This window comes from Trichoplusia ni, chromosome 21 (assembly GCF_003590095.1).
Source record: "Trichoplusia ni isolate ovarian cell line Hi5 chromosome 21, tn1, whole genome shotgun sequence".
NCBI lineage: Eukaryota > Metazoa > Arthropoda > Insecta > Lepidoptera > Noctuidae > Trichoplusia > Trichoplusia ni.
Window position 1 is genome coordinate 587,442 of NC_039498.1, and position 27,836 is coordinate 615,277.

Below are 27,836 nucleotides of genomic sequence, written 5' to 3' on the forward strand. Positions count from 1 at the left end.
TGAACGAAATGCACTTACAATCAGCTGTCAATACGTCGTAAACTGACACTTGTTACATATCTTGACATTGACAATTGAGATTCAATACTTTATTGGCAAAGAATTGCAAAGCAACGAGATTTCTATAAATAAAACGATAGCTTATCAACGTTCGTTTACACGAAGACCGAGAGCTGGCTTTTTAATCTAATCGCCACGCCTCTACATTTCATTAATAACAGAATATACAAATACGTCACGCAGTACCCATTTGAACTTGATAGCGATACGACGTGCATGAATTGTAATATAAGTGGTTTATTGTGTGTGATAAAGACGTTTATTAACTTGAGATTTCCACATTGGCCTATAGATAAAGCACTTGAAAATAGGCAGTAGTTTATAAGTGTAACCTAACTTTTTATTATTTTAAGTGGACTTGTAAAATGTCAGTCTTGAATAACTTTACAGTGTCTGTTGCAAAGGGATTACGGCGTAAGTACTAAACTTTTGGTTATTTACCTTTTACAATGTATTTAGTTTTTGTTAATTTAATTTTATTGATGTGCTCTATAAATTATAATGTCAATTCCAACTACAGTTTTTTTTTAATAATAGATTTTAGCGCACAGGAACGGCATTCATTCAGCTTTAGACTGATCTAGAAGTTAGAAATTGAAAACGTCGGTAATTTTTAACACCAATATTCTGAATTTAATTATTTTTTTAATGAGCTTTTTATTTAGCAAATAGAAATAATAAAATTAAAATAAATACGACATAGATAAAAAAAAACACATAAATAAAGATAAACAGACAAAACTGATGGCTGAATATTGTAATTTCTATAGATTATACATCACTACTTCACAAGTGGTCATAAAATAATGTCTGATGCTTATCTGTATAAAACAATTTCATTAAGAATATTGCTAGAACATTCTGGAACATTCTAAAAAAACCTTGTTTTTAAAACAAGACTTGTCTGAACAGTTGTTTGTTTAGTTGTTATATCTTTATCAACATGTAGGTATTTTAATTATTCTGAATGCATGGATATATTCTATTTGTTTATTTTTTGCATGAGTTTTATACTTCTGGAGTATATTTTTTTCTTTTATATCATACAGGTTTTTATATTATAGAGTGCTACAAGTATGATAATGAAAAAGTTGTCTTTTTATCTGAGATTGTGAACAGAGTTCAGGTGAAAATAACATATTTTATTTATTTATTTTGAAAGAGAGCAATAGGTAATTCCTATTCATTTTACCTACATTAACATTAAAACTATTTGAAATGAAGGTCTGAATGAAATTTAAAATTCATATCAATTTTACCACTTACATATTCAATAAAACATTAAGTTTGCTCACCTAAGCAGCTACCAATTAATCCAATAAGTTTCTATTATTTGTAAACAAGTTCATTGGGTGATTATTATTAATAAGCCTATTTCAACATTGATAATATGGAACCTGATAGATAGCACCTTGTCATATCAGACAGATGCACTGTTCAATAAAAAACAGTGCATCTCAATTCACAAGACATTTTCCAACTTAAAAAAAAACAAATTTAACAACAAAAACACAACAGACTTCAAATAGAAACTACTGTGCCAAATTTGATGTCATTTTTGTGGGACCAAATGACAGCTATTTTATGTTAAAAAAGCATCAATATAAGATTGAGTGTCGATTGAGTGAATGAGATAACAATAAAAATAAAACAAAATAAAGAGATGAATTGAGATCCTCCTTTTTTTAAATTGGTTAATTGTGGAACCTCTTTTTGACATAAGCCTTACTTAACACATTTTTTTTTGCGACACCTTTCATTTTTAAGTTGTCACAATCTTATTATCTTTTAAATAAATAATGCCAAGAATTTGTCATTTCTTGTTTGTGAACTTTTAACATTTACTCATGATCTTTTATGAGATGATGATAACATTCTATTAATAATGTACTGGCTGATTAATAAAAAATCATGGTGTTATTTTCATACTTTATAAAAAAAAAATCAAGTGTGTTTAAACAGATTTGTTATGATGATTTTTTTTCAATGATCAATGCTTTTTACTTTCTTTTGAACTTTCGAAAGAGTTTCTAACACTTTTAAATATTATATTTTTTCATATTGAGACAAAAAGTAGCTTAACTTAAAACCAAAATTTAAACGACCTGCACCTCCATTGTAAAAATAAATTTAATTATTAAGTAGGTAGTAGACTAGTCACTGGAGTAGAATAAATCCTACAACAACAAGGGGTAAAATTAAGGGTCTCAGTTTAAAAAGAAATGTGTCCCATTAACACAAATATGTATTCTGAAGAAATAAAAACATAATGTAAAAAATTCAGTAAAAGGCGTTCAATACAGGGTTCTGTCTAAACATGCTTTTTTGTGACATTCAAAAAGTGCTATTTCGTAGTCTATTCCGAATACATATGGTTGAATTTTGATCATACTATAGACAAAGCTATTAATAACTTGTTAATAAGTGCTCAAATAATTTAAGAGGTGTGTCCGTCTTGTAAACAGTACAAAGACCAGTGTCAGTACTATGAACTCTTGTAGAATGTAGCTATTGTGGAAGTGAGATGAAATTATACACTGTACGAGCGACGTCCCACTCCCACACTTACCTTAAGAATTCGGAAGTATTGTAAAATTTTGTTGTTGGCAACAAACGCTATGGAATACATTGTACAACGAGTAATTATTTTCTATGATAGTTCATTGTTCATAATTGTTGTCAATTTGCCAGTCAGACTGCATAGAAACGTCACTGACCTATATTGGTATATTAAAACTTCGCGGAATGGCCAATGTATCTTGAACATCTGTGTAATTAGTCATTTCTACAGTGATTTTTCTCCAGATGTTTTTTCTGTGCGGATACAATTTTATTATAGTAGGGCGAAATTTGGTGATGCCGATGGTTCGGAGACGTAGAACGCATGGGGGTGGATCGAGCAGCTAAAAGAGCGTATCTGGGTCAACCAACAGGACGCAGACCTGTTGGTTGATCCAGGTACCACTGGCGGGATATGGTGGAAGCGGACCTACGTGAAATCCATGCCAACAATAGGCAGGATACAGCGCAGGACCGCACAGAATGGAGAGTTCTCATTTCGTAGGCCAAGACTCACTTCGGGACGCTGAGCCGAGAATGTTAGTTAGTTAGAGCGAAATTTGAGGAGCTTGTGGTTTAGTTACGACTGCACAAGTTGAGCGATCACAGCTTGATGTGGTCGCCGGGCGGTCCGTGGATGGAGGACCATCTATATTATTAACGAATTCCTTCGTATTTCGGAAGGAACAAGTGTGGGTTTTAATCAGTTATAGTCTGACACTCCCGCTCAACCCAAAGCAGTCTTTTGATGATTTTCCATCCGAAAAAGGTTCTAAAGACGGTTACCCCCTACTGGGCGTGTCGCTCCACAACTATACCTCTTTCCTTAAAAGCGGATAGGCAGCACGCAAACGAGCCACCCGCAATTAATTAAAGAGTTTCAGATAACAAAATAAATTATCTTTTCGCAATAATTTCAAACATTACAATGTCACAGTCAACTAATAAAAGATACAACATACTAAAGTGACCATTTTTGGACTTAAAACGGGACACGGTTTGTTTAGATTAATTCTCAAGTAATCACAGAAATATATAATTTATGGGGTCAATATAAATAGTTAAGGATTCTTTTTCTTGTCTTCGAAGGCAAAATGGGGATGGTTATTTTCAGACCTTTATACAATTGAAAGAGAAAATAAATCTTACTAGCTGTTTCCCGCGGACCCGTCCGCTACGAATCGAAAGTAATATCAAGGGGACATAAAATGAGGAATAAAAACTATAATGTTAAAGCTGGTTATAAACCACTGTCTACCAAGTTTCGTCTATGTCTGTTCAGTGGTTTTTGCGTGAAAGAGGCACAAATACCCAACTTTCGCGTTTATAATAGTGTGTAAAGTAGAATAGGACTTGAACTAATATCTTCAATGTTTAATTAGGACTTACTTAAAATGGGAACAATTTTACATCCCACAGTTTCTTTCAGTGACATATTGACTAGTTATAATAAAAAGGGACAGTCTCCTTCAAAACGGAACGTTTGGTCACAATAATCCTACACCTATAATTTTTATCTTTCTCAATTTAGCCTCTGCTCATTTTATGATATGGGTTAACAGTTATGAATGTATTATTTTGTATTTTATTAAAGTGTATTAACCTTCATTTGGTTTCATTCATTCATTACTTTAGTTACTTTACAGGGTGAAGTTTGGCTTTCTTTTCGGTTTTGGTGGTGGTCTTTTTACCAATTTGTCATCTCGTTCCATATTCCTTAACCATATATTGGCCGAAATGGGAAAAACTTTCTCTGCTTTAGAACAGGGATAGATCCTTATTTTATTGTATTCTGTGATCCACGAATGTCTTTGTGCATGTGACTTGAATGTCTGTGCAAAGAATTTTTGCTTTATCTTACGTAATATAAAACTATAATGCGGATATGCATACAATCGAAGTCGCAGCCAAGAGCTAGTCGTAAAATAAAATGTACCCTATTTACTTTACTCTTCACAGCTTTGTGTTTATCACATTTTTACTCAAAAAGGAAATTGTCGCAAAATTTTCATTACGTAAGCCAACCTAATGTTTATTACAACCTTGGGGCTTTCTTTCGTGCGTATTTCATGTTTGTCAAACGTTATCATAATGTTTATTTTATTATAATATTACTTACTTACTTTAATAATTTCCGCTAATACATTTTAAGACCTATATTTTGCAACATTTAAGTATTAAACTGCGCTAAATGTGTAGGATATGGGGAAGTTTGAAAGTGGCACCGGTTACAGAAACACTACGTGGCAACCGGCTGTCATGGTATGGGCATGTTATGCGGAGGAATGAGAATCATGTGGTGAGGAAGGTGTTGCGTATGGATGTGGATGGGTATAGGGGAAGAGGTCGACCAAGGAAACGATGGATGGATTGTGTAAAAGACGATATGGCTGCAAAGAGTGTTTCTTGTGAGATGACGTCAGATAGAAAGGTATGGAAGAAGAAGACATGTTGTGCCGACCCCAAATAATAATTGGGGTTGGGGAGGGGAATGATGATGATGATGACTGTGCTAAATGTGGTACTTTAGTGTTAACTAAGTTAAAAGTTGGAGACAGCAGTATTATCATGTTTTCCTACTTTTAACTAATCATAATATAAACATGTTGATGATTTTATCTCGTTAAAGAAATAATATTCCCCTTAAGGGGTCATGCTGTCTTTATAACTAGACATAGAACGTCACTTATTATGCCTTTCGTGATTATGACAGCCAAAGATAGACCACACGGATAGCCGAGTGGTAAACGTCACCACTTGAAACCCGTTATGCGCGACGAGTCTCGCGTTCGATCCCCGCTTAGGACAAGTATTTTTGTTATCCCCGTAAGCTTCTGAGTTTGGATTAGTTTGAGCATGTGACTTGAATGTTTGTGAAACTCCTCGCAACACAAGGATTAAATTCTTTAGTGCGGGACTCATTTCTTTTGATGATAAATACATTTATTTGTGTAAGAATCGTTTACAAAAATACTTAAGCCATAATGTGGCCAGGTAAAAAATATAGATTTTGCATTTTTTAAATTATTTACTTATGTTTATAAATATAACTACTTTCTAACTATCATTCGGCGAATTGTTTGTTTTTCCTGTCTTAATCTATCTCTGATTAAGTACGTATTTATACTTTCATAAATAACCCGTTACTAATTATAACCTAATTATCTTCTCCAATAAAACAAATAAATTGAATCATTCTGTTTATCTAACACTAGCTGACCCGTGTCCAATTAGGTGGACGGTATTTCTCTGTTTAAATAATGTGGAAACTAATAATCTCCCTAATATTATAAACGCGAAAGTTTGTATGTATGGATTTTTGTTCCTCTTTTACGCAAAAACAAATGAACGGATTAAGACGAAACTTGGTACACGGGTAGTTTATAACCAGGATTAACATAAAGGATAGGTTTTTATCCTGACTTTATGTTCTCATGGGGTCATTTTTAATTAGTAGCGGGCGGGCCCATGGAAACAGCTAGTAAATGATATTTCTCAATTTTCGCACAACGCCATCTAGTGTCGAACTAAGAAAAACTTATATTATGAGTATGATTACAACTGATGAACGTACTTATATGTTTTTAACACCTACAGTTTAGAGATAAATTACAATAGACAGAGAGCAAATGATCGTGTTCATCATAATTGTCCTGGGTGGGAATCGAACCCACGACCTGCGGTTTAGCAGGTTTAGTCAGGGCGACTAACCACTAGACCAAAAACCCAGTCAAATATCCACAGTAACAAATAAAATATAACCTTAGTCGATTTTTTTTTAAACACACCTGTAATTTAAGTTTAAACTTTCTTTAAGACAAGAACAACGTTTTACCGTATCGTTAGACTTTTATTTTCGGTAATATTGATCGTCTAACACAAGTTTAGTAACATATCTTGGACCTTATCTCTTAAGATAATTATTAATAACTTTATTAATGTGTTTCCCAGTTTGTGATCATAATATTTATCTTATGTATGTATTATTGCTATTAATATCTGATGGAATTGTACGAGGAGTAAAATTGAGTTAGTTTTCTTGTTGCTAATTAGAAGTCTAATTTTAGAATTTTCTTTGAAGATTTTAAAAAGGACAGCTAAGTTTAATTCCTAGCTGATTCTTTGTCGCTTTTTGTCATCCGTCAATATGTTTAACAGCATTTTTTTAGAAAAAAAATGAAATACAAATTAATCTAAAATTGAAAATGATCCAACGGAATATAAAATCGGGATAAAAACTATCTTGGGTGTTAATCCACGATATAAACTATCCGTATACCAAATTTCGTCTAAATCCGTTCAGCAGTTTTTGCGTGAAAGAGGAACAAACATCCAACTACGCGTTTACAATATTAGTAGAATATATCTAAGTATGTGACGCAACTTTGACGTTCTTTCGCACTTTTAAGGTCGCACAAAACGTTCTACTAATCTATACTCTAAACTAATATATAAAGCTGAAGAGTTTGTTTGAACGCGCTTATATCAGGAACTACTGGTCCAAATTGAAAAATTCTTTTTGTGTTGAATAGACCATTCATCGAGGAAGGCTATAGGCTATATAACATCACGCTGTGACGAATAGGAGCGAAGATACAATGGAAAATGTAAAAAAAACAGGAGGGGTATAAATCATAACTTACATCTTCTTCTACCCACGGGAACGAAGTCGCGGGCAACAGCTAGTACTAATATATAAAGCTGAAGAGTTTGTTTGTTTGTTTGTTTGTTTGTTTGTTTGAACGCGCTAATCTCAGGAACTACTGGTTCGAATTGAAAAATTCTTTTTGTGTTGAATAGACCATTTATCAAGGAAGGCTATAGGCCATATAACATCACGCTGCGACGAATAGGAGCGAAGATACAATCGATCACGTGGACGAAGTCGCGGGCAACAGCTAGTAAGTTATATACTCTGCGTCTTATCAATTAATTTCGAGGTCTGATACGTCATCTTAGACGATAATATACAAAGTTTATTGAATCCTAGATTATCATGGGACATTGGCATAGACAACAATGTTGCCAGATGATGGCTGATAAACAAAATGTATTAGAATCAGTTTATGTTCTCATATTTATTTCTTCATTTGCATTTCATAATGTAATTTTTACAGATCTCATTATAGATAGAGGCTTTAAGCTAGGTACAAATTGTGTGTCTTAGCAAAAGCCATAAAAAAGAAAATAAATTTAACATAATGATGTTTGTTCTTCTTTAACGCAAAAATCACTAAACGGATTTATACAAAACTCTGCACACAGATAGTTTATAACCAGGATTAAGGCATAGGATATATTTTTTCCGATTTTATGTTCTTGTGGGATCATTTTCTATTTGTGGCGCCACTCTGTGGACAACAGCTAGTAGATTTATAAAACTATTCATTGTCCGTTTTCAACATGTCAAAACGGTGGACCGTTTAGACAATGGATTGTAACTGTAGACTGATAGAGTCGGGAACTTGACGCTATCAATTGCTCGATTATAATTCTCTTAATATCACATCTATTGCAGATAACACAAGACTGAAGACCTTATTATATAAGTAAAGATAACTTTAACTTCCTCATAATGATAATTGTAGGCTTAACTGTACTATAATTATGTTCAATCGATTGACAACATACAACGTTCATACATATAGACATATTATTATAGTTATTATTGAAACATGATCTGTCCTACGTTTTGTTTTTTCCAAGATAGAATTGTATTTGTTTTTCTCTGTCCCTATTTGGCCTTTTCAAATTTTTGGTAACCAACATTTTAGTCATATCCAAACCATATCTCGCTATCACGCCAAAACTACTGAACCGATTGTAATGAATTTGGCAGACACATAGCCTGAGAAAGAACAAAGGCTACTTTTAAACTGAAAAAAAAATCTTCTTATAAACTTTGCGTTTTCATGAATCTTTTTTTGGAATGGTTCTAGCCTCTAGGGCTTTAAACTTTGACTTAAACGCGAACTACCCCGCTGAAAACTGAAGTCCACGCGGACGGAGTCGCGGACAACAGCTAGTAGATTGTATAGTTATATGTATTTGCCTAACAAACAAAATGATTATAAATTCAAGAGGACCACATGTTCGCTTCGTGTCTGCTTCATGATAAATTGACTGTTCATTGTAAGGTATCATTATTCTATTCATTATATTTGTTCACAATCGTGTTGTTGTTGGGTAGTCACAAACAATGAGTTTCTTTTTCATATTTTATTGATATTCCACCTGATACTTCATTTAAGTTATTGAAATTACTTGCTTTATACTGTATTTTAGCTATGCATCATCGGCTTATCCTTTTTCCATCTATGTTGGAGTCGACTTCCAGTGTATTCTATCTGACCTCCTCAACCCAGTTACCTGGGTAACACGGTACCCCCTAATCAGACTGGTTGTCAGACTTCCTCGCTTTTACGCCGTAACTACTGTCAAAGATGTATGAATAACACCTGGGTCCCACAAATAGACGTACCTTTCGAAACACGGTGCGTCTGGTTGTGACATAGTACATAGATGGTCACCCATCCACGGCTGACCGTATCAAGAGTAGCTCAACCTGTGATCGATCAACTTGTGCATTTGTAGCTTTGCCACAAGCTGAATACATGCAGTAAATAAATACCTAATATGTCTGTTTAAACCAATGCTATTATTCAACAGCTATTGACAAATAAATGAATCGTGATTGCGAGCATGGACAATCATTATTATCGGTCAAGGAATAATAATACTTGTCTGTGTAGTGTGATGACTAGTATGACGCGTGATTGCGTGAAATCTTACATAAACCTTTTGTTTTTATGTTTCCTTAGCCCAAATGGTGAAAACGGTATATCGTATTATGTCCAGCAGTGGAGGAATATTGGTTAATGATGATGATGATGTATTATGAAAACCGGACAACTCTATTATCAAGGCTCTCATGTGTATCCGTCTGTCTGTCATCAGACTGTATCGTAGGAACCTTGATAGTTACACTTTTGAGGCACATTTTGCGTGCGTTGGAATCGAACTCAAGAACTTTGACTTGGCAGCCCTGTGGTCTTACTATAGTCCGATTTTTAATTAGAGGCAGTAAAATGACAATTGCAACTGTCATTTATACAAAAAAGGGTGACCCGCTACAATAGTGATGTACGGAAATCTTACTACGACGATGACATTTAGTCATGCTTTATTTTATTTGTATCAAAAATTTACTATTTCTATTAATTGAGCTTTTATAATTGTAAGTTGATATTAAATTTGTTTTTCATCCAACCACTGGAAAATGTCAGAATTCATCCAGTTTGGAGTTGGATGCGCTCGACTTTTCTTGCATGGTAAGGTGCTTCATCTTATACCAGCACCGCATTTGGCTTTAATTTTATAAATTTAAATTAATATTATTATTTTTTTTACATTTAAAAACAGTCACCGTGCATGTCTTTTGATAAATTGTCGTAAATATATTTTTTTATACAGAGCTAATTTGATATCTGAATAAAAAAATGTAAGCTCGACTAACTTTTGATTGTAATAAGTCGATTCTAACACATCACTATTTATTTGGAATTAAAAACCTGCCACACTGGAAATGTCATTTTACTGCCTCGAATTAAAAATCGGACTATAGACGGTCACTGGTTTCAGTTTTACATAACATTGATTTTTATCTAAAAGTTAATTATAATTTTGTAATGACGTTCTTTGTTTTGTTTCTTCCATTAAGGAAATTGTTTCAGATAAGTTATTACGCACTTGCTTCTAAATTAAGATTTTTGCGCAGCAAAACGTTTTTTTCTTAAATATAGGTCACTGTTTTTTTGATAACTGTAGATTGTTTTTAAATTGTCATTTATTGTTTAAGTTTTATATTGTGATAAAAGTCGGTCTATTATTATGTCTCATTGTAGGGCAAAAACCTCATTTGTACATATTTTCTTGTGTTTCAAACAAACGCCTCCCGCACTGAGAAATTTAAGGTTTCACAAACATTCAAGTCGCATGCACAAAGACAAACTGACTAAGAAAAGCATCCATGGATCACTTTTTTTTTTCCCCACGCGGGTATTGTACCCTGTACCTCTACCATGAGTTTTGAGCGACCGGGCTCGCTAGCGTCTGCGTAAAAAATATCTATGACAAAATGTACAGCGCCCCTAGCGGTCACTTGACAAACTAAAATCGGTAGTATGAGTTGACAAATAAAACCTATCGAAACATTCAAAACGTCTTCGACAGCGAGTAGCGAGCGCGTAACGTTTTGCGGTGGTTTCTCTAAGAAAACGGTACCATGAGTCACAAATTTGACAGATGGTATCGACAAATACCATTACGATTGTAGTTAAGTAACTCACTTGCTAAACAAGGTGTGAAACGGTATTCGGTTTATAGTAATTGTTTAGTTTTGAGTATTTCTTGTGAGAATCATGTCGGCAAGAGAGTATTTAAAATCAAGTAGCACTAGTTAAAAGTTAATTTACATTGAATACACGCTGTCACTTTTTTACAATGAAACATACACACATAGATTCATTATTAAGGAAACGCTGGAAATAAGTCAGTGTTCACAGAGGGCTCCACCCGAACCCAGTTCATTAAGTAATATTAAATTATATTAAAATATACTGAATATTTTATGCTCTATGAAGTTTAAAATTATTAGGATTATTCAAACACTAGCTGTAGCCCAGGACTCCGTCCACGTGGACTTCAGTTTATAGCGTTCGGTGGTCCCCGTTTCCATCAGGCTATCTCTCAAATTCAATACAATCGGTTCAGTAGGATTGGCGTGAAAGCGAGACAGACAGACAGAGAAATTTTCGCATTTATAATATTAGTTTCAATAGATGCACAGTTTATCGGTATAGGAAACAATTCAACAAAACTATCGCGATCAATCGCAAGACATAGGTACTCCCCAAAGTTGCGCCACATAACCATTCCTAGGTACCCACGACACCGCTTTCAATTTAATAATGAAAAATTACTAAAACCCAAAAGAGCAAGAAGAAAAGTGTCCATCTATTTGTGATAGTAAAAGAGTTCGTATATCTACATCAACCGCATAATTTAAAAAAAAAACACTTTGCGAAACTTCAACGGCAAAGATGGCGACTTGAGCGGTTTGTTTTTTGCCATCGGAATTTAACGAAATTCTCCATAATCCGAAATCTGCGGATATATGTTGTCGACTCAAAATCAATATTTTTTATGTTTTGTTATTCATTTAAGATTTCGATCGAGTTTACCGTAGTCCTGCATGAAATTATTAATGTAGATTTGAAGCTTTTTCGGGAATATATATCTTACTCTGTCTTTTAAGCAACGTTAGAAAGAAACAACTACATTAGGCGTGAAGTTAGGCACGTTCGACAACATGACAAGTATGACAACACGAATACTACAATAACAATCGAGCTCTCGATAGCGAGCGCGTCAAGGTTTTTTAAACTCATGGTATGAGTCCGATTGTAAACTATTCGATTCGCGTTTATACGCTATCGACTGTAGTAACGTCATTGACGTTTTCGATGGCAACTCATGGTAGAGGTACTGGACTCGTCGCGCAATGTGCGTTTGGCGTGATGAAGTTTACCACTCGACTATCCGTGCAGTCGATCGCATATTGCAATATTATATAAATAAAATATGCAATTTTAAATGGAATACGATAAGACATAAAATATTTCCCGATAAATGCAATAATAATTATTATTTTTCACTGAAATAATGTAATTTCATACCTTACAATCAGTTGCACAGTAAATGCATTTATCTAATCAAGTATTATCACTGAATTCAGAACGTCTAGGATTTTCAAGCGATAACTGCTGATATTAATATACCTAAATCCAGTTTCAATCTTTAAGTTTTCAATACAAGTGTTTGTTCTATGATAAATATAAATAACTCGGGATTTTCTTTATATCATCATAAACAACGGTATATATTGTCTATAACGCTGATTTTATAATTGTTTTAGTAATAGGTGGCGAGTTGAATCTTGCTAATGATTAACGATTCCGGTTGGGTCCGAAACTAGTCGGGCAATCCCGATAAATACGCGGCAACCGTTGTATCATTTAGCAAGGAAGAAATTCCCAGGCTTGCACTCATAAAGAAAACATATCAAAACAACTAATTATAACAATTCATTCAAAAATGTACTCTATTTTAAAGAGTAAACGATTTACTTTGCCGTATAACTAAATTTGAACGAAATTAGGGCAAACCAAGACCACAGAGGAAAATTAACGCCCTTGGTTGATAAACAATAATAAATAATAACTTATCTCTCCCAAGATATTCCATTCATAACTTTCAACGTTTTGTTTATTGACATGTGTCAAAGAGGTTATGTTTATAAATATCTGACAATTAATCTGTCATTTTTGACAGTTTAAATGTCAATTACCTGTCGTTTTTAACACCCTTTTATTAGCTTCACTTGTAACTATGAATGTAAGGAAATCTTGGAATCTTAATTTGACCCACTTCCAAGTCTTCGATTAGGATGAAATTCTGCACAGACACTGAGTTCTGATGACAATACATGACTAGCTAAGAAACGTTATAACAAATCCAAAATGGCGGCGGCCCCAAGATGGCGGACTGGCTGTTTGAAATCCACCCCTATGATGGGTATCAAATGAAAGGGTTGCTGTTAATAATACGAAAAAAATAGTCAAAGCGTGCTTTTTAATTTTAAAGGGTAAAACGATTTATCAGTTTTAACATTTTCGTTTTAGTTGTCAGACAGTTGCCAAACTATCTAGCAACTGTTTTGTTGCCAGTGAGCTCTGCCTTTTTTACTTTCACGTTAATCTTTTGATATGAATTTGATACATGAAAGTAGGACAAATATGATATCAGCTTATCATTGTTTTTATCTCAGATTATGATAATACAATCATTATAATTGCTTTGTTTGTAAATAATAAGGTCGATGGTGAAATATTAAAAGAAATCTTATCGCAAATTAAATAGAAACTTCTTCGTGAAAAAGTTTTTAAAATTTAGGGATTAAGACTCAAATTGTAACTCTTGGTATTTGATATGAGTATTTGTTTATTAGTACCAAATTTCATCACAATCGGTTCAGTAGTTTTGGCGTTAAAGGTAGACAGATAGGTAGAGATACTTTCTCGTAATATTAGTATGATATATAATATGATTTTTTGACACTTAATTCGTATTTAGTGTACATATAGTATCTTGTTTTTGTTCGCTGGATGCATCTATCTTTTGTTTTGCGATATTACTGTTTGCCAGACAGCCGGTTTGTGACTTCTATAATAGGTTGGAACCAGTTTCAATATCTCGGGTCGTTAGTTCATCGCACATTACCACATAACGTATTATTTCTTGCCCTTTGTTCGCTAAAAACCGCTTTCGAGCTTTAATTAAGTATTTATTTATCGTTTATGCATGTTCTCCGAACTAAAAATAAGATGTTATTAATAGTAAAAATAATCGGTTCCCCTTATAATATAAATTGATAAAATAGAAAATACGTTTAAAATACTTTTTGGAAACCGATCTGACAGACAGTTTGTTTTACTGCCGGTTTTTCAATCATCAGATAACTTCTATCTGAGGAATAAATATGGCCGTTTGACATATTTTCTATGCAAAAGCTGTCAAAACGTCAAACATATCGATCAATATCGAATAAAAGTTATCTGGCGATTGAAAAACCAGCCCTTACTCAAATAACCTATTTCGCAAAGATGCCAGACCAGAGATAGGAAGAGGGTAAAATAACAATTTAGTTAAATTAATATTGTTAAAACTGTCTTTCATTATGTTTGCGTATTTTGTATTGCATAAGATATACTTATACCTAATTTAAAATCTTCTATTACAGGTCTCCGACAAAAGCAAGAGCTACGAGAGATTCTCCCAAGTGCTGCCAGGAGGAAAGTGGGTTCAGCATCCAAAGATGCTCCCCACCTGAACATGGAGAAATGTCTCATCGTATCCAAGGTCACGAGATACGAGTATGAGAGGTAAGCATAATTATATAATAGCTAGAAATTGTTAGGGAAGTTAGAAAGCTTCAGCCACCAGTTACAGAGAAACTACGTGGCTACTGGATGTCATATCATGGACATGTTATGCGGAGGAAAGACGATCATGTGGTGAGGAAGGCGTTGCGTATGGATGTGGATGCAAAAACTGGAAGACGGTATAACTGCAAGAGGGTTTCTTGTGAGATGACGTCAGATGGAATGAATGAAATGTGCCTCTCCTTTTTTAATGACTCGCCCGCTAAGAAGTTTTATTATTGCATCGTAGGGGTTTTCACAAATTAAAGGTGTGGTTATGGTCTTCACGTCAAATACACTATGTGCGACGTGTCACAGGTTCGATCCCTGCTTAGGACACGCATTTGTGTGATCGAAGTCGGTTTTATGTTTTTGATGTGAAAACAATATTTTGCGTAGTTAAAAATAATCGTAATTATCATATCGTACCTATTTCAAAGTCAATAATTATAGTAAGTTAGTGATATCTGTAAAGGTCATGTTGACTAACCAGTAATGTTTTAAGATGTTTGAAACTGATCGATATTTATTTATTTATTTATTTATTTATTTAAAAAACACCTTAAACTATCTTTACAGGATCTCTTATCCTAATACGACAGCTAAGAACTAAAAACTAAGTATTTAAAAACTAGATTATTTACAATCATGGTAATCCACTAAAGTTAAAATTATATACTATTGTGTTTGTAACATTTTTTATTTATTTATTTATTTATTTATTTATTTAAAAAAAAAACACCTTAAACTATCTTTACAGGATTTCTTATCCTAATACGACAGCTAAGAACTAAAAACTAAGTATTTAAAAACTAGATTATTTACAATCATGGTAATCCACTAAAGTTTAAATTATATACTATTGTATTTGTAACATAAAATAAATAATAATTCCTTTGCGAATTCACCAAAACAACATGTAAAAACATCAATGCTGCTATGTAGATCGTTTATGATACAGATGGCTCTGGTTATGGGTGCTTTGGCGAGTAAGTTGGTTCTCGCTGTAGGTACCAGTAGCAAAGGCGGGCTTCGCCGCCGCCACACGTAGCGGTCCGGCACACACAGGCTCAAGCGCTGCAGCACTGCCGGGTGACTCTCCAATCCGCGAAGCACCTTCATCAAGTAGGCAACCAGTGCAAACTCTCGTCTGACACGCAGTTGATTGTAACCAACCATGCCCAGAACGAACAGGGTGGGATACATCAGTGGGTAAAACGGATATACCCCATATAGTTTCCTGTACAGGTGGCGAGTAAACTTATTTTGAACGCGCTCCAACATTACCGCGTACTTCGCTTCATGTGGGGCCCATATGACCGCACTATGTTCCAGATGACTCCTGACTAGTGCATCATATAGGACCCTGACTGCTGTGATGTTGGTGAAGCTATGTGTCTGTCTCAAAATAAATCCTAGGTTTCTGTATGCTTTCTTACAGACTCTGTTTATGTGCTCCCGGAATGTCAGATCGGGAGTCATGAAAACACCTAAGTCTCGCACCTCGGTGACTCGTTGTAGTGGCGCCCCGTCTACCACATAATCATAGCGCACAGGTGCCCGAGCGCGGGTGAAGCTCATCAACGAGCACTTGGATACGTTGAAGTACAGCTTGTTTTCATGACTCCATTGTACTATGCGATCGATATCCTCCTGAAGGCGTCTGCAATCTGATTCGGACCTAATCTCCAGCAGCAACTTAAAGTCATCCGCAAATAATAAACAAACGCCATGCCTTACGACTTCCGGCAGATTGTTTATCACTATCAGGAATTCCAGAGGACCCAAATTGCTGCCTTGACTTACCCCCGACCAGGTGTAATATGGATCAGATTCACATCCGTTGTAATCCACATACTGCTGTCTGTCTTGCATGTAACTAGCGAAAAACCGCAATAGATGCTGGGCGCATCCGAACTCGGCTAGCTTTCGCAGTAAGATGTTATTATCTACGGTGTCAAAAGCTTTTCTAAAATCAAAATAAGCTGCGTCCACCTGCCCCCCAGCATCCACAGCCGGCACCACGCGTCCCATGAAATCCAGTAGATTGGTAGCAGTACTGTGCCCCGGACGGAATCCGTGCTGAGCATCCGATAACTGTCCGCGTACTTGCTCTTGCATACAGCGCTGAATGGCAGAAATAACATGTTTAATCTCTTATGTAATAAGCGCCCCAATCCTTGAAATGTTGTGTAATATAATGTTTGTAAAGGTATTTACTTTCTTAATTATAGACGGCAAGGAATTTTTAATTGTTAGATAATATTTATCAGAAGAAAAAAGTTTTATTCTGTCGCCAATCTGTTACCACGAAACGGTTTTGGCATATTCAAAAATATTGCGCTAAAAATCGAAAATGATCCCATGGGAACATAAAATCGGGAATAAAAACTATCCAATGTCACATCTTTAATAATAATAACGGCCTTCACGTCTATTGCAGACGATTTATGAGGTAGTGTCTGTACGACATCTTATGATCTTATACACCGTGATTTTTTAGTCGTCTTACAAAAGCAGCCCTGTTCATGTATCCAATGACAAGAACACGTTCATGATAAAAAAAATAGGTATTTATGAGATTTGAATAAATTTAAAATGCAATTTTTATTCAATATTATGATGCAATTCGTAGTTTCATAGATACACAGCTCTGATGCGAGCGCGGTCCGAGCCTTGTAACAATGGTGAGGGGCGCGGGCGGCGGCGTTTTTATCATTTTTAAGACAATGTTTCAGATTTCTTATGTTTAATTTTTCTTCGTACTTATTATCTTAGTTGATGATAAAAAAAAAATAATTGCGCCTAGGGGTATTTTACGTCGGATACATGAACTGGGCTGCTTTTGTAAGACGACTAAAAAATCACCGTGTATACATCTTAGTTATAAACTGTCTGTAGGTAAATCAAGTTTCGAGTTAATCCTATCAGCGAATTTTGTGACAAAGACGGACAAACATCAATAAATAATATCTTGCGCTTATGATATTAGTAGGATAAAACCGGTCAAGTGAGATTCAAAATAGCGTCACTGAGGGTTCCTCTTAAAAAGACATAGAGAAACAAATCAAAAGCGAAAAACAAGAGAATCATATTTTGTTTTGTTATTACTTGTCTAATCTCTCTATAATAAAAATTGGTATGTTTGACCAATAAGAATTATACGCTCAATTCACTTATGCATAAAAAAAAATGATTCCTTATCTCTATAATTGCAAAGCCACAGAAGTTAAGAGTGTGACCTACATGTTTTTTTGCTTCGCCAAGATAACGCCGAGATAAGTAATATAATCACGTGAGGAAAAATTCCATTACACAAGGTGACCCCTTGTATTTGCATAAGCTTTTGAAATAAAACTTCTTTAGACGCGACTAGGGGGTAACTGGACGATGCAACGGAAGTCCGTAACAGCAATATGGCGTCATGTTTCTGTACCATCCGGTTTCTAAATATTTTTGACTAGCTTTTGCCCGCGACTTTGTCTGCGTAGGATTCAGATTACAGCGCGCAGTGGTATTGTGACTAAACTATAATAGTTAGGTATATACGCTCGCGGAGTTTTAAGTAGATATAAAAGATACCTACAAGGAGCTCGTGGCTAAGCTATAACTGCTTAAGTGAAACGATCACAGGTACGTAGATGGGTGACCATCTTTGTCATAAAGAGTTTCTCCTTGCTTCGGAAGGCACGTTAAATTCTGGGTCCCGGTTATTCATACACCTTTGACATTCGTTACAGGTAGTCAGAAGCTTGAAAGTCTGACAACTAGTCTAACCAAGGGGTGTCGTGTTGCCCAGGTAACTGCGTTGAAGAGTTCAGATAGGCAGTCGCTTCTTGTAAAATACTGGTACTTATCTGAATCCAGTAAGACTGGAAGCCGGCCCCAACATAGTTGGGAAAAGGCTAGGCCGATGATGATTAAAGAGACCTACAAACCATCATCATTTTGTTATATTGTCAACAATTTTAGTGGCATACGCAGAAATAGGTTTTCGATTTGACACCTCGGGCTACACTCGTAATTTTTCATACGGAAACCTAATATTTTTTAAATTAAACCATTGTTGGAAAAATGCTAAGAACAATACAAATAGTGCTAATTTAATCGAATTTTCATTAATTGCCATTGTAAATAGCAGAATTGGGGCCGTGTCACAAACATACATACAATCAATTCTTTTACACCAATGTATAATAGACATTGCTCCCTCTCTCCAAACATTTATTTACATTTCGTTATCATTCATTTAACATGTGTTCTGTTAAAATCATAATGAATCCGGTTTATTATTAAATGCATTTATTAATAACTCATAATTGTTTGAACTTCTGATAATGTGTCAGATGACTGGTATTGTATCAGTTTTGACTAGAATTTTACTGGTTTTGAGAACTTGCTTGTGTTATTATTATTGAGTCCGATTCGATTGGAACTAAACAAACAAACTCTTCAGCTTTATAATATTAGTATAGATTACTTTTGGTGTCAGCAAATCATTATGTAAATACGAATGAAAAAAAATTACGTCCGATCCTCAGACCCAATATGCATACAAAATTTCATGAGAATCGGTCAAGCCGTTTCGGAGGAGCATCGCTACAAAAACTGCGACACGAGAATTTCATATATTAAAAGACATATGTTCAACAAAACAGTAACGTCGTACATACACTATCATCGTTTATCAGCAATGTTATTACAAATAATCTGCATGAAAACATCAAACATTTGTTAGTTGTTCTCGAATAATATTATAACAGGAAAGACAAACGTTTGTTTTATGTATCAGATACGCACTACCCTCACGTGTTGTTCAGGTTAAGTTTGTACTACTGAAGTTGGCACTTTCTTTTAGGATAAAAGTACCACTCTTTTCATGGTACCTTTTTGTTCTATCTCTAATTCCCATTCATATGATACTGCTGGGCACGGTCCTCTTTAAGGTTTTAAACATTTTGTCGCGGAGGATCACCAAAACGCTTGTCCTAAGTAGGTAGCGAATCCGTGGCACCTGCGCTCATTAGATTTGGCGTGGTGAGTTTTACCACTCGGCTATCCTTGCGATCAACCCATTATAAGATTTTTTCTTTCTTAATTGACTCCCGCAGTAAGGAATTTGATCCTTGAGTCGCGGGGTTTTACAAGAATACAAATCACGTGCTCAAAGACACTCAGACTCAGAACAAGTATTTGTGGATCACTCAAATGTCCTACGCGGGGATCGAACCCGCGACACGATACGCACAGTGGGTTTGGCGTGGTGACCGTGCAGTATAAAACGACTTATCATATAACATTAAATATTACAAAGACCACATGTTACGCAATAGACATGCCGCAAAAATGTTATTTCCACAAAAAACTGCGTGCTATTAATGAAAAGTTTGTTTCATCTGATAACAAAAAGGTTTTAAATGATAAGAAATATTAAAATAGCCTATTTTTACTCGAATGTAGTGAAAGCTAATTCCAGTATAAATAAGTTTTTGCGTCACAATTTATTTGTTTAGATGATAGTTGTGCACATGTTTTGCATTTCAACTGCGTGGATTGTGCCTGAATTGTTGTTTGTATTTAGAGACTTACCTTTCTGTGAAGGGTAGGCAGAGGTCTTGTGGTGATATGTCAGAGTTTAAGCCGATTATTACACTTAAGAAGATTAACAGACCCTTGAAAAACTGTCACGTATGCTTTTTTAAGATGATTTCTTTCACCGTTTTTAGTTAGGAATGATTGCTATGTAATACGCACATGAATTCTTAAAAATATTGGAGCGAATCGAGGTTCGATCCTACGACCTGCAGTCTAAAGGTCATACCACTAGATTTTCAGTGCTAAAAATTATAATTATAATTGTTGAAGGTGAAAAACGAATACACTCATTTTCTCTCTTTCTGCTATCGCGGATCTGTTGGTAGAGATTTCTTTTGAAAATAATAGCATAGCCCTTCTACGTTTCTCTCAAAAACGCAACTGTTTTATGTGTACATAAACTGTTAAATAATATTTTTATAGGATCAAATTCAAAAGAATCAACAAAATCAATTTATCCAATCCGAGGTTCTGTTGTTACAAACATGAAAACAAAACCGACCGAATACCTGTTTCTTTTTAAAGTCAGTTGATAAATCAATAGTTTCTCCTAACAAAATTTTCCTCCAACCCTAACCAAATTTTGTCAATCGTAACTACTGTAAGGCGTAGTTTCTCCCGAAAATCATATCTAACCAGATTTTCTCCCATCTCCAGACACAGTCACGACAACATATCAGACGCTGAACTTGAGCGGGTGCTTCGGGAGCGAGGTTCCGACTACGAGACCATGGTGAACATACACAAGAGGCAGAAGGCCTTCGAGGAGACAGTAGCCAAGAGTCTCAGGGAGATGGGGCACCAGGTGGAAATGGCTAGCAGGTAAGGAGTTTCTAATGACGTGTTTTCTTTTTTTTTTTTAAACGCCTCCCGCAGTAAGTAATTTAATTCCGTCTGCCGCGGGATGTTTACAAACACACAAATCACATGTACAATGACATCCAGACTCAGAACAAGCATTCGTGGATCACACAAATGCTTGTCCTACGCGGAGATCGAACCAAAAAAATGATTTTTTTTAAAATATGCCGTTTTCCAGCGTTTGTGTGATCCACGACTGATTTTACTGACTTTGGGCGTCTTGTGCACGTGAATTGAATGTTTTTAAATTTCCCCGTGACATAAGGATTTAATACTTTAGAGCGGGAGCTTAAACTTTTTGCTATCATGTTTTATGCGATAAAAAATTTTCACTATATCACAATGACGACGATGATGATGAGAATGATGACGAGGTTTATATTTGGCTGACGTCAGCCTTTGACGATGACTATGATAATAAACCATTTTAATTTTTTGTCTGTTTTGATCCTTGTGCCCTTTTAGTCCTTTAATGAAAAATATCTTTTTACAGGCTAACCTATAAAGAAGATTTAATAAAGTGGTGCGACGTAGTGGTGCCGTGTGGTGGAGATGGCACCTTCCTACTAGCCGCGTCCAGAGTAAGGGATGCTAAGTAAGTGGGTTCTATCTTTGCTGCGTTCATATTTTGTCCTCTTAGTACTTATTTTCCGAATTCAGCTTAACCGAAGAGATTTTAAATAAATAGCAAAAAGATTTCTTAATACAATCTACTATGTTTTGCAAAGTTAACGAAAGGGACCAACTTTAAATAAAACAGCACCCGTTAAAAAGACTTGCTTTTGTGAACACACTATGAACATGAGATTCTCAAAAAATTGTGTGACCAAAGCTTGTCCTGAGTCTGAATATCTGTGAGAGTGCAACATAATGATTATTTCCATAGTGAGGGAGCCCCTAAAAATTGCACTTCTTCTTGCCATGCAATTAAGTATTAATAAAAATAAAGATAAGAAATGCGATTTTTTATTAGACTTTTGTAAAGTTTAAAATTGATTCTTTGCGTAACATTCGTACCAAAGACATCGATTTTCTTCGTAATGTTCTACCTACGTTATCTCTGTCTTAAAGACTATAAATATAAAACTTCCTTAATCTTATTTGCAGTAAACCAGTGATAGGCTTCAACAGTTCCCCTCACAAGTCGGTGGGGCGCCTCTGCTTACCCACGTGGTGCTCGAACGACGTGAAGGGTGCGTTTCAGGCGTTGAAGGATGTAAGTATTTATATAGTCGTAGGTAAAAAAAATCGCTAAAGATAAAGAGGTTTGGAAGAGAAAGGGGAGTCTTTGAGCCTCTTCAAAAGAAACTGTGACCCTTGAGTTTGTTTCGACATTTCTTCTCAGGGTAGTCAGATAGGAAATGTCGACTCCAGCGTTCTCAAAAAAAAAAAGAAGACGTATAAAAGTGATGATATATCCTACTTACAGAATAAATCATTTCATTTTATTTGCCCAGCAGAGGGATCTAAAACAGGCTGTATAAAAAACGCTAGCGATGGATGAATGACTGGTGGCCTTTGCATCCATACCGTTTTTCACACAATCCATCCATCGTTTCTTTGGTCGTCCTCTTCCCCTATACCCATCCATACTCAACACGTTCCTCACCACATGACTCTCATTTCTCCGCATAACATGCCCATACCATGACAGCAGGTTGCCACAACTACTACTATCAACATGTATTAATGGTGTATTGTATTACAGGGTAGGTTCCGATGGATGCGTCGCTCCCGGATACGCACGACCATCACCTGTGAGCCTAAACTACTGGATACTATCACACCAGTCGACCTGCACACGCTACATTATTGCAGGTCTGTAGTCAGAATATGTCAACTCCTTTGCCCACTTTTACAAAAAATGTGTTAAAGTGATTATATATCATACTTGCAGAATAACTAAGGTGTCGCGGTTTCGATCCCCGTGTAGGACAAGCATTTATGTGATCCATGGATGCCTTGTCTTGTCTAGGTGTCTTTGTTCATGTCACTTGAATGTTTGCTAAGCCCCTGCGACACATGGATTAAATTCACAAAAAAAAACTATATATATACTTATATTTGAATTTGTCAGTTGTCTAGGTTTTTTAAGTTGGTTTCGACATTTATATTCAGGGTAGACTGATAGGGAATGTCCATTCCAGTTAAAAAAAACATGAAACGAAATGATGATACTACTTACAAAAGGTTACATTTATTTTCTTCACATTTGACTAAAACCTACAACTCTTACCGACAAAATATTAAAGTTAATGTAAAAATGTTCGTTTATAGATACCCGCCTACACACGACATCCCAGATTCGGACACTTTGTACTCAGAAAATCACAGAAGCAATCCGGACGCGGGCAGAAGTTGCACTCTAGCCACTAAAGTGCTGCCGGTACTGGCACTAAATGAGGTAAGGAAAGTTTTGAATGTTGTCGAAATACGAAGCAATAATGTCCAGTTATTTTCAATATCAATCATTCCCCTGCCCTTATCCCAATTATTATTTGGGGTCGGCGCAACATGTCTTCTTCTTCCATACCTTTCTATCTGACGTCATCTCACAAGAAACACTCTTTACAGCCATACCGTCTTTCACACAATCCAGCGTTAAGATGTATAAAAGATCAAACTCTGACATAATATATCTCGTAAATTGTTTGACCCATTTAAATGATTTTTTATTATTAATATGTTGTTGTCAGGTGTTCATAGGCGAGAGCGTGACATCCCGCGTGTCGCTCCTCCGGCTGCAGATTGACGACGGCGCCTGGACACACACCAAGAGCTCGGGCCTGTGTGTCACTACGGGGACGGGGAGCACTTCGTGGCACTTTAGGTGATTATTGCACTTTTGGGAATGTTTCGTCGAATATGGGTCAAATGTAATGGGTACATTTTTGGGGATTATTGAAGTAGTAGAAAAAAAAATAACAATATAGTAATCGTTGTTGCTTTAAAAGAAAAACTTTTTGATTATTGTTATTTTTTCATAATCCTTGTAGCACTTCTTAACCGACTACACAAAAGTGGAGTTATGTACTTAATGAACTAGTCGTTATATTTTTTATTCCGAAGTTACAGGTCTGAGTAAATAAATAAGTATAAAATCTCATCTTTTGCTCCTAAAATTATCCTAATTTATCTTTTTTGCTTTTGCTGTGTTTAAAATTAATCGACCTTGTGGACTCTTAGTTTGCCCTGACATCTTTTTAACATGAATCTTGCAATTTCAGTATAAACTGCCTCCGCACCCAGTCAGTCCAAGAGTTGATGAACATCCTCCACAAGGACTACGGCGTGACGATGGACACCACCCTGGAGAAAGCCAGGGAGATCACAGAGAAATACAACCAGAAACTTATGTTTGCGCCAGGTATGTTGTGCTAAAAACTATAAAGAGGCAAAGTAAGTTTTGAAACTACTTTTTGGACCCTTTTGTTGTGTCATTTTAAATCCTTTCTCACGGTTAAGGGTTATTTTTCAACGATAAGCCAATTGTTTTCAGATAATATTATACTCTAAAATCGTCCTTTTAACATTTTTTTGTATTAAATGATATTTCTATTAGGCTCTCTTATATATAATTATTACTTTCCTATAAGTGAAGAAGTACACATATATAAATCCTTTTATGTAATGTTATATTTAAGTCATGATTGGTGTATACCTTTTGTTGGAGATCCTTAATATGTAAATAAATAACTAACATATTCACAACCTACATTAAAATTATATTTAAGACTAGCTTTTCTCCCGCGGCTTCGCCCGCGTCCAGGTCGGTTATATCGCTTTTCCAAGAGAACTCTTCAAAAGTCCGGGATAAAAACTATCCTATGTTCTTTCTCAAGGTCAACTCTATCTCTGTACCAAATTTCATTAAAAATCAGTTCAGTGGTTTAGACGTGAAAGCGTAACAGACAGACAGAGTTACTTTCGCATTTGTAATATTAGTGTGGAAGTTGGGATAGTGTATTAAAAAACTAATTGAATTCCTTTCAGACTCGGATCAGCTGGCGTACTCGGTGCGTGAGTACATAACGTTTGAGGAGTGGCCGACGCCGCGCGGACTGCGCGTGCGAGACCGCGCCAGCTCTGTCAGCGTCAAGTCACACTGCACTGATGCTGGTGAGTCTTTATTTATTTACAATTCTTATACATGTATAATGGCAGAAATAATGCTCGAGGCATTCTCTACCAGTCAACCATATGGTGAGGCAGGGATATCAAGAGGTAGGTGTATAAATAAAAGTCAACGTAGGCCAAGATAAAATACACGAAATTGTCATTATTATACATACAACTATGAATGATGTTAACTTACTTATTTAAATAATAAGGAAAATAATACAAATACATCAGGTATATGACTTAAACATTCAAGAATTAGGAAGATGAAGATTCTAGGGAAAAATTAGCTAAACTTTCCAGCAGCAATTTACGAAGCTTCACTTTAAAAGCTTAACGGTTTGTGGACCAATAATCATAGTATGATAAGTAAATATAGCAAGTTTTATAACAAAGTGTCTGTTGCTCACGTTACCGCCAACTACAAAGCGAAAATGACCCCACGGGAACATAAAATCGGGATATAAACTATCCGATGTATTAATCCTGGTTATAAGATTAATACATAGGATACCTGCGTACCAAGTTTCGTCTAAATCCGTTAACTGGTTTTTGCGTGAACAAACAAGAAGTGAGTGTATAAAAACCTGGGAAAAATATGATAACCCTCTTAACGCAGTCGAGTAAAAACTATAATATGATTATCTATTCCAGGTCTCGTTATCGACGGCAGCGTTTCATTCCCATTCAACGATGGCACAGAAGCCACTTTGGAAATTCACCCGGAAGACTCCCTCATGACCGTCCACATGGATGATGCATTACCGCACTGACTACGAGATTCACTTCTCACCTTAAAGTACACTTCTGACTTCAAAGTACCCTGATGACTAAAAAGTACATTTTTGATTTGGAAGTACACTATCAACTCAGAAGTACCTGCTTGACTTTAAGGTAAAGTTGATTATAAACTTCGGAGTAGTCTTTTATCTATAAAGTACATTTACGACTTATGTTGCACTTTAAAGTTTATGTACCTTGTTGTCATTAAGTTACTGTATACTTCAAAGTACACAATAGACTTCAGAGTACCCGTTTGGGTACAAAGTACACTGTTGTCTCTATACACTCGCGCACATGTATAAAGTACATTAGAGTTATCTATAAACTTCCATAGGTGACTTAATTGTAAACATCAACAAAGATCGAATTATTGGGAAAAGAAAATAAATAACAAAAGTAGTTATAAAATTAAAGTACTAATATATAAATTATAAAAATGTCTTGACCGATTTTCGCCCATGGTGGCTAGGTTCGCAAGAGACCAACCAACTACGCGGTACTTGATTTAAGTGCACAAGCGTGTGCTAACACAGGTTCACTCTCTGTTCCCTTACTCTGATAGCCCAATGAGACGGCAATCAAATACAACCGAAGAAATATCAATCATAGGACACAAATTTTACGTGCCTTCCGAAACACGGAAGCTGTGATATTTATTCCTAAAACGCACAAAATTCGGTGCGTGCCATGAGATCAAACTCAAGACCTATATTTGACAGTCCTGCGGTCTTACCACTAAGCTATCACAACTATTACATCACATAGTGTACGCTTAAAGCAACGCCTTTTTGATCCCATTTGGTAATCACCATATTTTCAGTTCTTCGATAAAGTTCTTTCAGTCAACGTTTTTGGAACACAAATTTGACTAAAAACTCCTTATGTTTGTAATTCAATTATTTACATCTCAGAGTCAAGACAATGTTATATCGCATTTCAATAGGAAACGAATCGACATTTCTAAATGTACGGAAATGGCAATTCTCTTTGACAAGTGACGATATATTTTTAACTTGTTAGTTTAATATATTTAAGCGATTTGTCAGAAATAGCTTATCCATAATCCAGCGTATTTTAATAAAATGCAATGTAACTGAATGTGTAATTAATGCTTAATAGCATTGAAGACTTATTTTAAGACGCTTATGTAATTTAAGCCATATTTAGCCAATTTTAGCCGCGATTATAATTAAGGAATATAAAATAAGATATTGTAAAAATGTAGAGAAATTAAAACAATAGATTTGTAAGAAATTTGCAACACCGTAAATTCAAAATGAGTTCTTATTCTGGCAACATTTAAATGTAAAAGTAAAAATGGGAAATTTACCTACATTTTCTTCATTTTCATTTGGATGTTTAAAAAATATGGAATATAGTAATTATAAGTATGATTTTGTGAAATAAAGTATTCAAAATGAAACATGGATGCCTGAAAATTCTGTGATTAACCTAAGAAGGCACTTACTATTTTATATTATATGATAAAACATAGACTCTTTTATAAAACTGTACATATAAGGCACAGACCAAATTAACTGATAGACAGGAACAAACTAAATGGCATTACGTCTATAACTAGTTCAACTTGCAACAGAGAATTACTTGTCGGACTCGCAACTCCTCAGCCGCGTCGGCTCTTGACTAAAAACTTGGTTCAGTAACGTTATTGTTGGTTTTAAGAGTCCATACAACTTCGTCGGGCCTGTTGGTCTAGTGGTTAGTGACCCTGACTGCTATACCGGAGGTCGTGGGTTCGATACCCGCCCAGGACAAATGTTGTGTGATGAGCATGATCATTTTTTCTGGTGCCTGGGT

General features: G+C 35.4%; 1 protein-coding gene across 1 annotated transcript; it reads left to right on the forward strand.

Annotated features, from left to right (window-relative positions):
- LOC113504343 (NAD kinase 2, mitochondrial) lies at positions 1–27,574 on the forward strand. Its single transcript, XM_026886611.1, has 11 exons — positions 1–474; positions 14,480–14,621; positions 20,913–21,077; positions 21,610–21,711; positions 22,224–22,332; positions 22,825–22,934; positions 23,394–23,520; positions 23,813–23,946; positions 24,344–24,483; positions 25,110–25,235; positions 25,890–27,574. The coding sequence occupies exons 1-11, from the start codon at positions 426–428 to the stop codon at positions 26,006–26,008; spliced, it is 1,323 nt and encodes a 440-aa protein (XP_026742412.1). The 5' UTR covers positions 1–425; the 3' UTR covers positions 26,009–27,574.
- Positions 27,575–27,836: the final 262 nt, after the last annotated feature.

Excerpts from the sequence above, each read along its gene's own strand:
- LOC113504343 (XM_026886611.1), top strand. The coding sequence starts at position 426 with ATGTCAGTCTTGAATAACTTTACAGTGTCTGTTGCAAAGGGATTACGG. Across the intron at positions 14,622-20,912 it reads ACGAGATACGAGTATGAGAG|ACACAGTCACGACAACATAT; the intron begins GTAAGCATAATT and ends TCCCATCTCCAG. Across the intron at positions 23,947-24,343 it reads AGCACTTCGTGGCACTTTAG|TATAAACTGCCTCCGCACCC; the intron begins GTGATTATTGCA and ends TTGCAATTTCAG.